General features: G+C 39.3%; 1 protein-coding gene across 4 annotated transcripts in view; it reads left to right on the plus strand.

Moving 5' to 3' along the window:
• CDYL2 (chromodomain Y like 2) overlaps positions 1 to 16,786 on the plus strand; it is a 219,603-nt gene that overhangs the window by 128,604 nt on the left and 74,213 nt on the right. For all 4 annotated transcript variants that reach the window (XM_043989297.1, XM_043989296.1, XM_043989299.1 and 1 more), the window contains exon 2: positions 14,659 to 15,250. In XM_043989297.1, the coding sequence (XP_043845232.1) occupies positions 14,659 to 15,250 (592 nt within the window). The remainder of the gene's footprint in view (positions 1 to 14,658; positions 15,251 to 16,786) is intronic.

A 16,786-nucleotide genomic window follows, 5' to 3' on the forward strand; every position in this document is an offset into this window, starting at 1 on the left:
TTTTTAGCAAAACCAGAAATTAATATTTTCTAAAACTTTGGCAGTGCATTGTTTTTTAAACCCCAAATGAGTAAAAGTCAGTGGTCCTTGGATGAGAAAATATGTATCTTTGCCTTTGAAAACAGGAAATCTGAGTATACAATCATATCATTAAGGGGGCTGCATGGTATAATACACAGAGGAGGGGACAGGTCTTAGAAGGAGTAGGACCTGGATTCTAGTCCAGCCTCTGACACATACTAGCTGTGTTACTGTGGAAAGTCATTTAACCTCTAAGTGTCCCAGAAAACTCTCAGGATATAAGTTGAGACATATTGTCAGTCTGCATTGATGGAAGGAAATTCTACAAAAGGAGTTCCCCAAAGGTCTGAAATCTGACCTCAGACACTTGACTCTTACTATCTGTGTGACCCTGGGCAAATCACTTAACCCTCATTGCCCTGCAAAAATAAAATAAAATAAAATAAAATAAAATAAAATAAAATAAAATAAAAGTTACCTCCAACTGTTTTTTTTTAAAAGAAATCTAGCTCTGAAACATTCTCCTTAAAAAAAGTCCCATTATTATTCTTGGCAATAAATGAAAATTCCATGGTCACTGTGATGGCCAGATGGGATCAAAAAATTTAGACCTGAAACTTGGATGTCATTTAGTCCAGCCTCCTTACAGAAGGAGGAAAGTGAAGGCCATAGAGTTCTTTCACTTTAAATCTAGTGTTCTTTTTATTCTATCAGCTGGTGCTTGTGGGCTGAAGGAGAGACTTGAACATCCTCATGAACATATTTGCTTTAAATTTAAGATTCTTTCACTTTGTTCAGGAAATGATGTTTCGGGGGCAAAAATCACATGAGAAATAATAATTGGTATATTAATACACAGATTTTGTGAAGTTCTTTTTGTAGAGTAAGAGGTATGAGCAAATGTATTTTCCCAGGTGGGGAGGGATCAAATCCTTCTCTGTACTTTAGTTATAAGGTCTTGCCTTGAGTCAATAGACTTCCCAATTCTTATTGAACCCACCTAGATAAGGGATCAAAGTAGGTAGTGTACAGAAGCAAGGGGTCATTGTTTTGTTCAGTGGCTGGCTCCAGCCCATTTTAGGACTGTGTTCCTGGCCATTCTTGAATAGTTCATAGGATTCAGAGCTGTTTACAGATGTACCTCAGAGGTCATCTGGTCCATCCTCATGTTAGAGTAAAAGGAAGGGGTTTTATTTTAGTATGGGATTTAATGGATATACCAGCACATACCTTGAGGAGGATGGGTTTTACTTATGGGAAGAATTGTTTGGCTACCATTGTTGTGGAAAGCTTCCCAAGGCACTGACCTCTGAATGGAAACTTATCAACACTTTTGACTTCCCTTTTTGTCTTCTTTATCTCTCTTTTGGAGTGATACAAAAAACAGATATTCAGGAAGGAATTTCCCCACTCCTATGAGCAATTAATGGTTGCCACATGGCAGAAACCCTTAGGGAGTTACATGCGCTTTCCCACATGGGCCGAGAGGAAAGTTTCCAGCAAATATTGAGGTTCTGGTCCCAGAATTGGAGAAGTAATGGTATAACCTCTCAGTTACTTGGCAGCTATGGAGAGAGAATCACATAAGTATATGGGAGAGCTTGAGGGCTACCTTCCTGGCATCTCTTAAATTTGAGAATCTCAGGACATGACTTTTTAATCCTGAGAAGGGGCATTTCTTTTTTTTATTATCATAAAAGTATTTTATTATTTTCTAGTTACATGTAGAGATAGTTTTCAAAATTTGTTTTTATGAGATTTCTAGTTTCAATTTTTTCTCCCTCCCTCCCTCCCCCACCTTCCCCAAGACTGCAAGCAATCTGATACAGGTTATATATGTACAATCAGATTAAACATATTTCTGCATTAGTCATGTTGTGAAAGAAGAATCAGAACAAAAGGGGAAATCCTCAAAAAAAAGTAGAAACAGTATGGTTCAATCTTCACCCAGATTCCACAGTTCTTTTTTTGTGGATGTGGAGAGCATTTTCCATCACGAGTCCTTTGGAATTATCTTGGATCATTGTATTGCTGAGAAGGGTTAAATTTATCACAGTTGATCAACACACAATGTTGTTGATACTGTGTATAATATTCTCCTGGTTCTGCTCATTTTACTCAGCATCAGTTCATGTAAAGTCTTTCCAGGTTTTTCTGAAAAATCCCTGCTCATTGTTTTTTTACAGCACAATAGTATTCTGTTACATTCATATACCACCATAACTTGTGTAGCTACTCCCCAATTGAGAAGGGGCATTTCTTAGGTAGCACATTCCTAGAATCCAGCCTTCTAGCAGAGGAAGGAGGATTTCTTGAGTAGCTTCTGCCTTAGCAGTTAGTATATGAGTCACCCCAAGATGGAGGGAGAGTCCACCCCATATATGCAAAAAAGTGGGGTTTAGGCAGCATGCCTCTTGGAAAGAGAAGAAAATTGGATATTTGAAAGGGGCGAATACCTAAGAATCCCAAATGCATTTCCCTTCTAGGGGAGTCCAAAAACCCTCAGAGTAGCGTGATAACACTGAATGTTGTTTTTTTCTGAGGTGAAAGAGAAACTTCTTGGAATATCAGTTTTTTGAATATGTAGTGTACCCTTTCCAGGGGATAGTGAAACCATCCGTTGGCACTCTGAGGACACAGGGCTCTAGGACCCAGATAAAAAGTAGGACTCAGAAGAGAGAGAAAAGCATTGCTTTTTATTATTTATAGATTATTGTGAATCCATGTGTTTTCTGTATTTATTTATGTGCTTCTTTCTCTTCAGTTTTTTTTTCATTTTTCTGTAGTAAAGAATAAAGACTATTCTCTACCCAATAAATGTATTTTTTCCTTCAATACTTACATGCAAGCTTGGAACCTCATTACCAACATCTGTGGAAACCTAGATATGTGCTATATTATGAATTTTTCCCAGAGTAAACTCTGGTTAGGAGCATGATGAGCCAAAAAAAAAAAAGATCTAGTGATTTTCAGGGTAGTTTCTAGGATTGAGTCTGGTCTGTGGCAATGTAGTGCTCAGGGCCTTGAGCCACGAGTTATAGAAAGAACCAATGATGGTACCGTGGAACTGTTGGCCCGAGCACATGAGCAAGGCCTAGTGTGTCCTTGAAATCACGTGGGTGGGAGACTGGTACATGGGTACAATGGCTCGTGTGCATGAGAGCAAATCCAGAGAGAAGCATGGTCAACATGGTCATGAACATGCTGGCAGTGTCTTTAAGGAATGCTGGGAGTACTGCATCCCTAAGCGAACATCCTACTGAGGAGGAAGTAGGGAGAAGGAGTGAATGACTCATTAGCTTAGTAGAATTCTTTGAGAGAATAAATGGCCACATCCATAAAATGGACCTATTAGTTATGATTTATATAGATTTTCAAAAAGCTTTAAAATGGTCTTTCCATATCAAGGGCTATTAAAAATGAATTTGCGTGGGATTAGGGGAACCTCTATCACTTACTAGTTGTATGACCACGAGTAAGTCTTTTGCTTTCTCTGAGCCTCTAAAGTTGTTGTGGCAAGCCACTTTTTACATTTTTTAAGTGCTATGTTATTGTCATGGTTGAAAGATAAACTGGGGATAAGTAATTACCTCTCTGGATGGAGAAATATAAATAATTGAACCTCATGGTATTGTCATTGGGACTAGAAATACCTTACATTTTAAAGCATATTTTATTTATGCTTCTTGTTTTTTATATCTCCTTAGTTCCAAATTGCTTTCTAGAATAGATGAGACAATTTCACCAACAGTGTCTTAGTGTCCTTCTTTCTATGAAAGCAGCTAGGTGACTCAGGGGATAAAGTGCTTGGTCCTGTAGTCAGGAAGACCTGAGTTCAAATCTGGCCTCAGACACTCACCAACTGTGTGACCCCGAGCAAGTCACTTACTCCTGTTTTTCTTAATCCACCAGAGAGGGAAGTGGTAAACCACACTAGTATCTTTGCCAAAAATGACCTCTATTTGGGCTCACAAAGAGTCAGAAGCTACTGATGGAATGGTCAATAACTTTTTCTAGCCCATTTCAACCTAGACTTTTTCCATTTTTTGTCATCGCTTGATAGAAGGGGTCTGAGAAACAAATACACAATAAGACATACTAGTTTGCACTAGTTAAAATGAACCTTTTCTGGGAGATAAAATGTCAGAACAACAGTTAGAGCTTTTTTTCTTTTCTTTTCTTTTTTTTTTTTTTGGTGGGGCAATGAGGGTTAAGTGACTTGCCAGGGTCACACAGCTAGTAAGTGTCAAGTGTCTGAGCCCGGATTTGAACTCAGGTCCTCCTGGATCCAGGGCCGGTGCTTTATCCACTGAGCCACCTAGCTGCCCCAGCAGAGTTAGATCTTACAGGAAAACTCCCTGAGGTTGTTCACAGGGGCAGAGTCTGGCAGATGAATGTATATGATCATAAGTTATTATACTTATAGAACACTTAGGAGGCTGGACTCTACCCTAACTCTACCAGGAGAGGCCCCTGCTAGCTCATTATGGACTATCCAATAGGACAGTGGCCCACTGTACTAATGCAGCCACAGTGATCACTCTGTGCTTCCTCGGTGCTGAAGGATAAATGCCCAGGGCCAACCTGTTTATTGTAAGGTATCAGGAAGTTTCTAGGAGAAACATTAAAGAGGCTTGCCACCCTGAAGCTGTCAGGCTTCTAGAAGGGAAGATGACATTCAGGAGGAAAGGGTGGGAAGAGCTATAGAAAAATTGCCGATGAAGGGTAGAAGCAGATGAGTGGGTGCTGGGGTTGGGACTGTGACTGACCACAGGTGCTCACCTGTGCCTCTTTTACCTGCTTTCATCTTGCCATGGGGTGTCATTAAAGGCATTTAGGTGGTGCAGTGCATAGATTATTGCTCCTCAAGTCAAAAAGACTTGAGTTTTTATCTGCCTTTGGACACTTACCAGCTAAGTGACTCTAGGCTTAACCTCAACCTGCCTCACTTTCTTCATCTATAAAAGTGGGGTGGTAATAGCACCTGCCTCCCAGGATTGCTGTGAAGATCAAATGAGATAATATTTATAAAATGCTTTGCCAACCTTAAAGTACAATATAAATGGGAACAACTGCTATTATTATACTCAATAATGCTTAGAAATTCACTGTGATACTCTTTCATTTAAGATCTGAGCCTGTTTCCTCATCAGTGAAATTTTAGATAATAGCAACTTCTTTACTGTATTTTTTCTTAATGATCAAGAGGGATCAAGCATCTACAGTTTTTTGCATACCACAAAGCACTATATAACACGAGCAATTCCTATTATTGTTGTTAATATTGCTTAGAAATTTGTAGCAATAGTTTTGTTTTTGTTTTCCTGGGCTGGAATTGACCAAAGAAGTGGGAAACTTGGAGATCATCCAGAGGAAAGCTCCATCTCATTTCTAAAGTTCTTTCTCTTAGCTTGATGGATGGATGGATGGACAGGAAGATAGATAGATAGATAGATAGATAGATAGATAGATAGATAGATAGATAGATAGATAGATAGATAGATAGATAGATGATAGATAGATAGATAGATGATAGATAGATAGATAGATGATAGATAGATGATAGATAGATAGATGATAGATAGATAGATGATAGAAAGATGATAGATGATAGATAGATAGATGATAGATGATAGATGATAGATAGATGATAGATGATAGATAGATGATAGGAAGGAAAATGAGTGGATGGATGGACAGACAGACAGATAGATGGATTAATAGATGGAAAGCATTTTTTAAGATCTTAGTGTGGTACCAGCATTGTGCTAAATGCCGATGCTTCAAAGGCAGGAAAGTAACAGTTCATGGGTGGCAGTAGCAGGGGTTGGGGGGTGATGGTAGGGTTGGAGAGGAGAACCCCAAAACGGGCATTAGAAAGCAGGAAAGGGAGCTTGGGGGTAGCCAGAAAGAGTTTTAGAGACCTGCTTCCAGAATAAGATGACATGAAAACACCTCTCAGAGCCCAGGTTCTGAGTGACAGAGTCCAAGGTTCTGCTAGGAAAGAGATGAACATGATGTCTATGGGATGGTGATAAATCGGTCATGTTTCCATAGCATAGTAAGCTTTATAGAGATCTCCTCGGAACAACCCTGAGGGGCCTGGAGTACAAATGTTGTCTTTTGTAGATAAAGTCAGGCTTCATTAGAAATAAGAAGTGACTTGCCTAAGACCAACCGGCTAATAAATGACAGTGCCCGGAAGAGGCAGGTTCTCTTCCTTCCAAAATCCAGTGTTCTTTTTGCTGTTTAATGTTGCTTGCTCAAGTCAAAGGAGTCTCATACTCTCTCCATGTGGCCCACAATCAGTTATATTTCCAAGATTTCATTCCCACTGCCCATACACTGCTTGTGCCTCTGCTTATTGACATTATTTTCAGCCTTGGAGATCCAGGTTAAAACTTTCCTGGGTTCTGAGAAAGTGAGAACGAAAAGGGACCTTAGATCACAGGATGCAGGAAATCAGAGATGGGAGGGCTCTAGTCTCATGCAGTCATTTATCAGGTAAGTAAATTGTGGCCCAGAAAGGTCCTAGAGTCATAGTATCAATGATTAGAACCGAAAGGGAACAAAGAGATTACAAAGTCACTGCATAGACCATACATATGGGAAGCTGGAAGGAGGCTTCAGAGGTCATATAGTTCAGTTTCCTCTTTAATTTTTTTTAATTGGTCGAACCAATTTTCAGCTTCAGTCACAGAATATTCGTATGCCTGACCTCCCACCACCCCTCCAACAATTGTTTCTTTCTCTTTTTTATTCTTATCTTTGCCCATTTGAAGGATAGAAGATGGAGCTTTAGAGTTGTTTTAATTTAAATTTCTCTTGTTAGTGATTTGGAATATTTTTACATGGTTGTTGATAGCTTATATTACTTGTTCACATCATATCCTTTGACGACTTATCTACTGGTGAATTGCTCTTGTTCTTATATATTTGTATACATTCTCTAAATATCTTGGATATCTAATGTTTATCAGAGACATTTACTGCAAAGTTTTTTTTTTCTAGTTAACTATTTAACTGAATTACTTTTGATTCTGTTGATTTTATTTGCATTTTGGGGTCCATTTTATGTAATTAAAATGCCCATTTTATCTTTTGTGATCATCTGTGCCCCTTGTTTGGTTAAGAACTCTCTGCCATACACAGTTATGAAATGTATCTCTTTTTTCTCTATTTTTAATAATAAGACCTTTTAAATTTAGATCATGCATCCATTTGAAGCTTATTGTGGTGTATCATGTGAGATGTTGGTCTAAACTTAATTTCTGCTAAAAGTGCTTTCTACTATTTCCAGAAGATTTTGTTGAATAATGATTTTTTTACTCCAGTAGTTAGTGCTCTTGACTTTCTCAAACACTATCATACTATGATCACTTGCTTCTATATCACATGTGCCCAATCTATAACACTTTCACATTTATTTTATAGTACAAAATTATTTTGATGATTACTGCTTTGTAGTATAGTTTGGGATCTGGTATTACTAAAGCCTTATCCTTTCCATTTCACACACAAACACATACACCTATGTGTGTGTATCTATACACACATATACACACATACATATAAGACAGAATATACATACATTCTATTTTAAGATTGTTGACCTTTCTTTCCTCCAGATGATTTTTGTCTAGTTCTGTAAAATAATCCTTTGGTAGTTTAATATGGCATTCAAAATGTAAATTAATTTGGGTGGCATCATCATTTTATTGTATTAGCATGGTCCAATCATGAATAGTTAATATCTCTTCAATTATTTGTCTTATTTCTATAAAAAGGTTTTGAAGTTGTATTCATGTAATTACTTTGTGTGGCTTGGTATATGGATTTACAGATTTTTACATATTCTCTGATTATTCTGAATGGAATTTCTTCTATCTCTTATTGCTGGATTCTATTGGTCATAATCAGAAAGTCTTATGATTTTGTTTTATATTCTGCTATGTAATTGAAATTGTTTCAATTTTTAAATTTAAATCTATAGGTTCCCTAATTAAATATTCATCTACAAAAAAGTAAAAGCTCTGTTTCTTGTTTGCTTATGTTTATTCTCCTAATTTCTTTATTCCTGTCTTATCGCTATAGCTAGAACTTTTTGAACCATATAAAGTAATAGGTAAAAGAGAGGCAGTCATAGCAAAGAAGATAGCTATCCCTGGAGCCAGGAATACCTGGCTTTAAGTCCTGCCTCTGACAAATACTGTCTATGGGCAAGTCACTTAACCTCTGAATGTTCTAGACAACTCTATATCAGAGAAGGTAAAAACCTTCATTTGATAGATGGAATCTTCTCATCTAGGAGTTCCCAATATTAATGAATTTGCAGGTTCAGTCTCTATACATATAAAATAATAGTGATGACAGTGAATTTCCTTGCTTTACCCTCAATCTTATTAGAAAGGCCTCTAGTGTTGCTCCATCACAGATTATACCAGCTCTTGGTTTTAGGGAAACATTCTTTACTGTATTAAGGAAAACTTCATTTATCCCTATGCTTTCTAGTATTTTTTTACATAAAAGGGTATTGCATTTTGTCAAAATCTTTTAATGCATCTATTAATATAATCATATGATTTTTTATTTTTTGTTATTAATAGTAGTCTATTGTTTATTTTTTCGTAATGTCAAATCTACCTTGTATTCCTGCTGTAAATCTAACCTTGTCTTAGTGTGTACTTATTTTATCATGTTGCTGTAGCCTTTTTACTAGTACTTTATTCAAATTTTGCATTCAAGTTTCATTAGGGATATTATATGTATATGTGTGCGTACAATATAATTTTATTAATCAATAGTGCAAATATTATTGGACACATAGTCCCATAATAAGTAAAACGAGAATCACTTGAAGTATATAAACATGCAGTTTTTTTTGTTGTTGTTGTTGCTTTTTTTGTGGGGCAGGGAGAGTTAAGTGACTTGCCTATGGTCACACAGATAGTAAGTGTCAAGTGTCTGAAGCCAGATTTGAAGTCAGGTCCTCCTGAATCCAGAGCTGGTGTTTTATCCACTGCGCCACCTAGCTGCCCCCATAAACATGAAGTCTTATTTCTAACATTGCAAAGATTTAACCTTTAAACAACATTGCTGATTGTGTTTAACAAAAATCTGAGAAAGATTGGAAGCAACTCTAAGTGATTAACTCAAATAAAAGGCAATAAACACCATGCTATTTCTAAAACAGATTTTGGGTTAATGATTTCAGGAGAGTTCTTTGTTTTTTTTAAAGATATTTAAATAATACCACAGAGCAAATCATGTTCCTGACTGGCTCTACATGGGTATACAGTTTTATTTATCTTTCCCATGTTGATCTTTGAGAACTATATCTCATAGAAGGGATTTGGAAAGATATATTCATATTTTTGCAAAAATAAGTCACTTTGGAACTAATTGCTCTTTATCCATTTGATTGAATTCACATTTTTTTCTTGGAGTTTATTCCTTTTTCAATTTTCTTCTCTGAGACAAAGTTACTTGAGCTCTTGTTCAATTTCAAAAATTAGCACAGTGCTTGTCACTTATTAATAAATGCATACTGGTTGATTATTAATCTGGGGATTTTATATTTTTGAAATAATCTATTTTATTTACTAGTTTTTTGCATATAATAGTCTAAAATAGTTCTTTATACTTTCTTTTATTTCTTCTTTATTTGCTGCAAATTCTTTCAGAAAACTCTACTTTTATATATTAGTTTAATAGCTTTTTTGTTTTTTTAAGTTTATCTCTTTGATTTTTAGAAAATCTTTTTTTGCATGTGTTTAACTATCTTTTAAAAATTCATAGCTTTTCTGCCTTTCTTCTTTGGTTGCATGCCCAACTCATTGATTTTTCTTTCTTTCTTTTGTTGATGAAAATATATTTTTCTCTAATGATTTGCTTTGGCTCCATTTCAAATGTTATGGTATTTTGTCTCATTATGAAATTATCCATTGTTTCTATAATTCTTTTCTTTGATCCACATGGTAGGATCATATTATTTAGTATTCATTTAATATTGAATCCTTTATTCAAATGTCTTTTATTGATTATAATTTATTTTGCATTATAGTCAGTAAATGATATGTTTAATATCTTTGTTTTTCTCTATTTGGTTATAAGCTCTTTATTATCCAGGACATGGTCAATTTTTTTAAAGGTACCAGGCACAACTGAGAAATATCTATAAATTCTCATTCAGTGACTACCAGAGATCTCTCATATCCAACTTTTCTAAAATTATGTTTGGGCCTTGTTTGTTTTTCTAATGTTTGTTGAATATTTCTAATATTCTAACATTTTAAATATTTTCTAATATTCAATTTTGCTTTGTCTCTGTAGTTCATTTAGCTTCTCCTTTAAGTACTTAGATGCACTGGCATTTGGTGCATATGCATTTGGGATTAGATAGATAAATAGATAGGTAGACAGAAAGACAGACAGAGATATTATTTTGTTATCTCTGGTACCTTTAAACACAATATGGTCACCCTGTACATTTCTTTTTACCCTATCATTTTTTTACCATGGCATTGTCTGTGATCATGGTTACTCTTCATTCTTGGATGACTTCACGTTTTTTTCAGTTCTTTCTTTCCTTCCTTCCTTCCTTCTCTTTCTTTCTTTCTTTCTTTCTTTCTTTCTTTCTTTCTTTCTTTCTTTCTTTCTTTCTTTCTTTCTTTCTTTCTTTCTTTCTTTCTTTCTTTCTTTCTTTCTTTCTTTCTTTCTTTCAGCTAGTAAGTGTCAAGTGTCTGAGTCCATATTTGAACTCAGGTCCTCCTGAATCCAGGGCCAGTGCTCTATCCACTGCGCCACCTAGCTGCCCCCCCTTTCCCATGGAGCCTGACTCCAAATGCTGCACTCAATGTGACTTTCTTGCCATGGCTCTGAATGCCTTAAGGCTAGCACCACTCTGCTCCCTGAACCTATTAGGGGCTGGCTCTGTCCCTACATGCCTGCTCTGACAGCCTGCACCCAAGATCCAAATTGCATTTTGTTTATTACAGTTTGATTCGGCCTCCACTTCCCTTGGCAGATGTCCTCTGTGAGTATGCATAGACTGAGCCACTTTCTTACATAGTCCCGCGTTGACAGCAGGGACTTCTAAGCCTATCTTTCTATTCTCCTTAATTACAATTTCATCTGGATTCATTATCTCCATGCTGATGATTGTCAGATCTATTAGTCCAATCTTTGTCTCTTTCTTGGGGATAGACTGAACTCATTATCTTTCCCCCCAAACCCTCCCCTATTCCTAACTTCCCCATTATTGTCAAGGGGGCCAGAATCCTTCTAGGCACTCAGGTTTAGGTGCCATCCTCCACTCCTTCCTCTCACCCCACATATACCATCGGTGGCTGAGTGTTGCCTGTCCTATCTTCACATCTCTCATATATGTTCTCTTTTCTCCTCTGACACTGTTACTCCCTGGATTAGCCTTCTGGTTGGTCTCCCCTCTGCAAGCCTCTCCTTCCTCCACTTACCTGTTGAGGTGAATTCCCTAGAGTGCAAATCTGAACATGTCAGCCTTCCACTCCCTATTGAATAACCTTGGTTGTTATTTAGTCACTGGATTTGACTCTTTGTGATTGTGTAAGCCATACTGTCAGTGACGTGTGCTTGTTTTTTTTTTTTTAGCAGATAGTGAAGTAGTTTGATATTTCCTCCTCTGGTGGATTAAGGCAAACAGAGGTGAAGTGACTTGCCCAGGGTCACACAGCTAGTGTCTCAGGTCTTCCCGAATCCATGCCAGTGCTCTATCCACTGAGCCACTCAGCTGCCTCTAATAAACTATAGTGGCTCCCTTTTACCTCCAGGATCAAATATAAAACCATCTTCTTGGATTTTAAAGCCATGTATAACTTGGCTCCTTCCTACTTTCCCAATCTTTTCTTATACCTTAACCTCCCCCCCCCGCCCAGCCACCTCAGACTTTGTCATCCGGTGACACTGGTCTTCTTATTCTTCTTCCCCAAATACTCCATCTCCCTACTGGATTTTTGTTGGCTGCTCCCATTGCCTGCAGTGCCTTCCCTTGTTATCTCTGTGTCTTGACTTCCTTCAAGTCTTAGCCAAGGTCTTCCTTCTGCAGGAAGCCTTTCCTAGTCCTTCTTAAGGTTAGCACCTTCCTTCAGAGATTATCTCCTGTTTGCCCTGTCTTTATCTTCTTTTCAAAGAGATGTGTGCCTGTTGTCTCCCCTATTAGTCCGACAGCTCCTTGAGAGCAGGGACATCTTTTGCCTTTCTTTCTCTCCTCAGGGCTTCACACAGTGCCTGGTATACAACAGGCACTTAATAAATGATTGGTGACTTGATCTGGTTACCTTATATGTTTTCGCTGGGGTGTTTGTGGGAGAGCAGGGCTCTCCTAAGGCCTTTCATCTTGTCCTCTTAACCCGAAGGCTCCCAACCTTCTCATTTTACAGATGGGGAAACTGAGGCTCACAGAGCATGTGACTTGTCCATGGTCATATAGGTAGAATAAATGTCATAACTGAAACTGAAACTTAGGTCTTTTGACCAGACCGTTTTCCCATAATACCCATATTGGCTGGGATTTTTTAAAATTGCTACTGCATTTCTAATGTATTTCGAGTAACAAATTTCAAGAATTTATTCTATATTTCAAGAAAGAAAACAGTTATTGTCTCAGTATGGGAAGATGGCTCTACATTCCTTGATAGGGGATTCGGGTTGCTAGGGTCCTCACCCCCTTACATGACCTTCCAGATCCATTCACTACTGGTAGGTTAAACAGCATGGGGGTGTAAGATGCTGCAGGTGACAGCAGGAACAGCTGCACTTCAAGCCACTGTGCACCGAGTTTGAGCAGGAGAATGAAGGAGGGATGGAAGAGGCAAGAGAAAGCCATTTCCCTTTCTCTCCTCAGGAAGTCACATTGATAGGTCTTCTGGGGCTTCAAAGGGAGGAAGAAAATCATTAGATGGCTGGCCAGCTGAGATAACCAGATCCAAAGAGAATTCCTGTTTTTTTGGGGTTTTTTGAGGCAAAAAGACTGGGACACAACCTCAAAAATCACTCAGAGGTGAAGATGACAATCAAAGCTAAAGGGAAATTCTACTACAGGGGTTCTTAGCTCAATGAACATATACATGCATGTGCATGCCTATATGTATATGTGCATATATAATATGTGCATTGTTTACATGTATACCTGTGCATGCATACACATATACATGCATGTGTACATATGTATTTATAAATGTATTAATATATCCATACGATTCCATATAAGTGATTCCCTTAATAAGCTTAGATAGATAGATAGATAGATAGATAGATAGATAGATAGATAGATAGATATTTTTTTTTTAGTGAAGCAGTTGGGGTTAAGTGACTTGCCCAGGGTCACACAGCTAGTAAGTGTCAAGTGTCTGAGGCCGGATATGAACTCAGGTCCTCCTGACTCCAGGGCTGGTGTTCTATCCACTACGCCACCTAGCTGCCCCGTAGCTTATATTTTTTTATTGTATGTATTTACAAACATGATGCTGAGGAAGGGTCCATAGACTTCTTCAGACTGCCAAAGGGGTCCATCTCAGAAAAAGGGTTAAGAATCCTGGTCTAACTAAAAAGGACAGTTATAGTTAGTGCAGTGGATAGAGTGCTCAGCCTGGAGTTAGGAAGACCTGAATTAAAATGTAGCCTCAGACACTTATTAGTTGTGTGATCCTGGGCAAGTCACCTCACCTCAGCTTGCCTCAGTTTCTTTATCTGTAAAATGAGCTGGGGAAGGAAATGTCAAATCACTCCAGTGTCTTTGCCAAGAAAGCCGCCTATGGAGGTCACAGCTGAAATGACTGAATAACAAATGATTATCGTTACTAAATGTGGTGGTAATTGTAAAGTGCTTAGCACCATGCCCAGCACATACTAAGCCTTATAGAAGTGCTAGCTATTATTATTTTTATCAAATGTGCTAATAATCACAAAGCACTTAGCGCAGTGCCTGACACGTAGTAAGCAATATATATATATATACACGTAGTAAGCAATATATATATATTGCACCTATTCCTGTATTTGCTATGTCCGAAAATGTGTGTCTTATTCTAGACCTTGAGCCCATCACCCATCTGTCACAAGGTGGGCAGGCGTCAGCATCCATTTATTCACCTGTCTTTCTGGTTGGTAGCAGTTGTGCATCTGGGTTAAACCCAATGACATTTTTTAAGGAACCATGACTTAAGACAAAAGGCACCTATTTCATGAAAGCCATAGAGATGGGAGACAGCATCTTTGGGCAGTCTGGCTCTGGGGAGGATGATTCAAAGCAGGTAAATGTTTTCTTAGCTCATGGAAGGGTTGGATAATTTCTTCAGGGTTGCCCTTGTTCAACTTCCTCACTTTCCTGATGAGGATGATGGGGATGAGTTTGGCAGAATCTCCAGGGTCCCAAAGAAAAATAACAGTGGGGGTTTTGTTCAGTTAAATAATGGCCTAAAATAAAATCGTCCTTCTCGAATACTGTTGACAGTGCCAACTTTGGGGATTAGGTGTCCCCACCTAGAGCCGGGAAGCAAGTATGCTCATCTTTACTGAGGACACCTTGCTTTTTCTGTAGTCGGAGGTGGGTGTTTTTGACATTGCTTTTACACTCTGCTCTTTTCTCTCCTTCCCTCTCAGGTTGAGAGGATCGTAGACAAAAGGAAGAACAAGAAAGGAAAATGGGAATATCTCATCCGGTGGAAAGGTTATGGCAGCAACGAGGACACTTGGGAGCCAGAGCATCATTTGTTGCACTGTGAGGAGTTTATCGATGAGTTTAATGGGCTCCATGTAGCAAGAGAGAAAAGGATCAAGTCTGGGAAGCAGACCAACACCCCTAAATTTCTACGAGAGAGCCGAGGAGCTCCGATCGAGAAACTGTCTCATAGACCTGAATCAGGGAAGAGCAAAGGGAGTTCCCATAAACGGAAGCGGATGAACCCTTCCCTCCAAAAACCAAAAAAGGGGTATGCCACAAAACCCCAGTCAGGGGGGGACAGGGCTGCCAAGACTGTTTCTTACCGAACTACGCCCAGTGGCTTGCAAATCATGCCATTAAAGAAGACCCACAGTGGGATACTGAATGGGGATGCCAGTCATGAGAAAGATGCAGAACACTTTGGGGATGCTTCCCACCCGCCCAACTTGGATTTGAATGAGCATGAGGGAGAGTCCGATATGGCCAACGAATGTGAAGTTAGCCACGACTCAGTGGTTGCGAATGGAATCGGTATGTGAGTTAACTGCTTAAATACCTTCTCTTGGGTTTTCTTGTGCTGACAGCAGACAGAGAGTGCCATTCACTTGGTGAGTCATTATTCTGCTCTCTCAGTAGCCTGGTGGGAAAAAAAAACAACAACAAAAAAAAAACCTTTGGACGGGTTGCCCTCCTTGGTGCAGATGGCCAGTAATTCTCCCTTCATCTTTCTTACTCAGGGTCATGTGGACTTGGTCATGGGCCCACATTGGTTAAAGACACGTATACATGTGGGGAGGCCAGGCCTTTGAAGCACATGTCTGGTCACCAGCCAAGGTGTACAATGAAACTGAAATTCCTGACTACACTTCAAGGGACCCAAGGCCATGGTAAAACGTCCATAGTCATACTGCTTAGTGGGGTCTTTTCCAAAGCCCCTCGCTCACAATGGCCACAGGGGGCTTGTGTGTCCTCAAGGGGTCGATAATCATGGCTAGTGGGAGTTCTCTTTGGAAAACATTCAACTCGACAGTCCCTGGCCCTCATCTCATCATTTCCTTAGTCCTTCTGGGTCCATGCAAACTGTGCATGTCTGTGTGTGTGTGTGTGTGTGTGTGTGTGTGTGTGTGTGTGTGTGTGTGTGTGCGCATGCAGTTATAACTCTAGATCCGTGGAGATATAGGCTTTCGGGGATGGGGATGGAGCAGGGCAGACACTCTTTCTTCCCCAGAATTTCTGTGCATTTTTCAGACCCATTCCCACATATGGGTCAGTCATTCAGCCTCTCCATCATCAGAGATGCCAATTCTTCGGTGGTCTACACTGTGGGATGATTCTCTAGTCTCCAGCCTGCTCCCATTCTTCTGACTCGCACCTTCCTCCGTAGGTTCCAGGCAGTTGGTGACTTGATAGAGATGCCAGAATTCTGGTGACGACTCCTCCAAGGCTACCCAGACAGCCAGGAGAATGCTTAGAGAATGCAGGCCCGAACATGCTTGGGCTAGAGCAGGTAGTTTGTTCCTGGGGAGCGTAGTAGGCCTGGCTCCTTGCTAGTCTGTGTTGATCACAGTTCCTACACACTTAGCTGGTGGTGAGGTAGATGGAGTGTTGGGCTTGGTGTCAGGAAGACCTGAGGCCACATCTGGCCTCAAGCACTAGCCGTGTGACTAGGGGCAAGTCACTTAACCTCTGTTTGCATCAACCACAAGATGGGGATAATAAGAACACCTGCTTCCTGGGTTGTTGTAGGGATCAAATGAGATGTTTGTAAAAAAAAAGCGTTTGGCAAATAGCTGTTACTCTATAAATGCTTAGTCCCTTCCTTCTTTCATTCCCATGATTCTGTGCCTCTGCCTGTGTGTATAGAGTTTTATGTGTCGTTGCCAGAGGTCTAAGTATCAGACAGTCAGCAAACCCCTCTATGGGGTGGAGTGGTCCATCCAGAGCAGAATTGTGGAATCAAGCTGCCCTAAATGAGAAAGGAAGGTGAGGAGGTAGTGGGTCAGGTTGGGGTGGGTAAGAGCATCATGGTGCATGAGGCTGGGATGGAGGGGGGGTGTCGCCTGATAA

The sequence above is a fragment of the Dromiciops gliroides genome, chromosome 2, assembly GCF_019393635.1.
Source record: "Dromiciops gliroides isolate mDroGli1 chromosome 2, mDroGli1.pri, whole genome shotgun sequence".
NCBI classification, from domain to species: domain Eukaryota; kingdom Metazoa; phylum Chordata; class Mammalia; order Microbiotheria; family Microbiotheriidae; genus Dromiciops; species Dromiciops gliroides.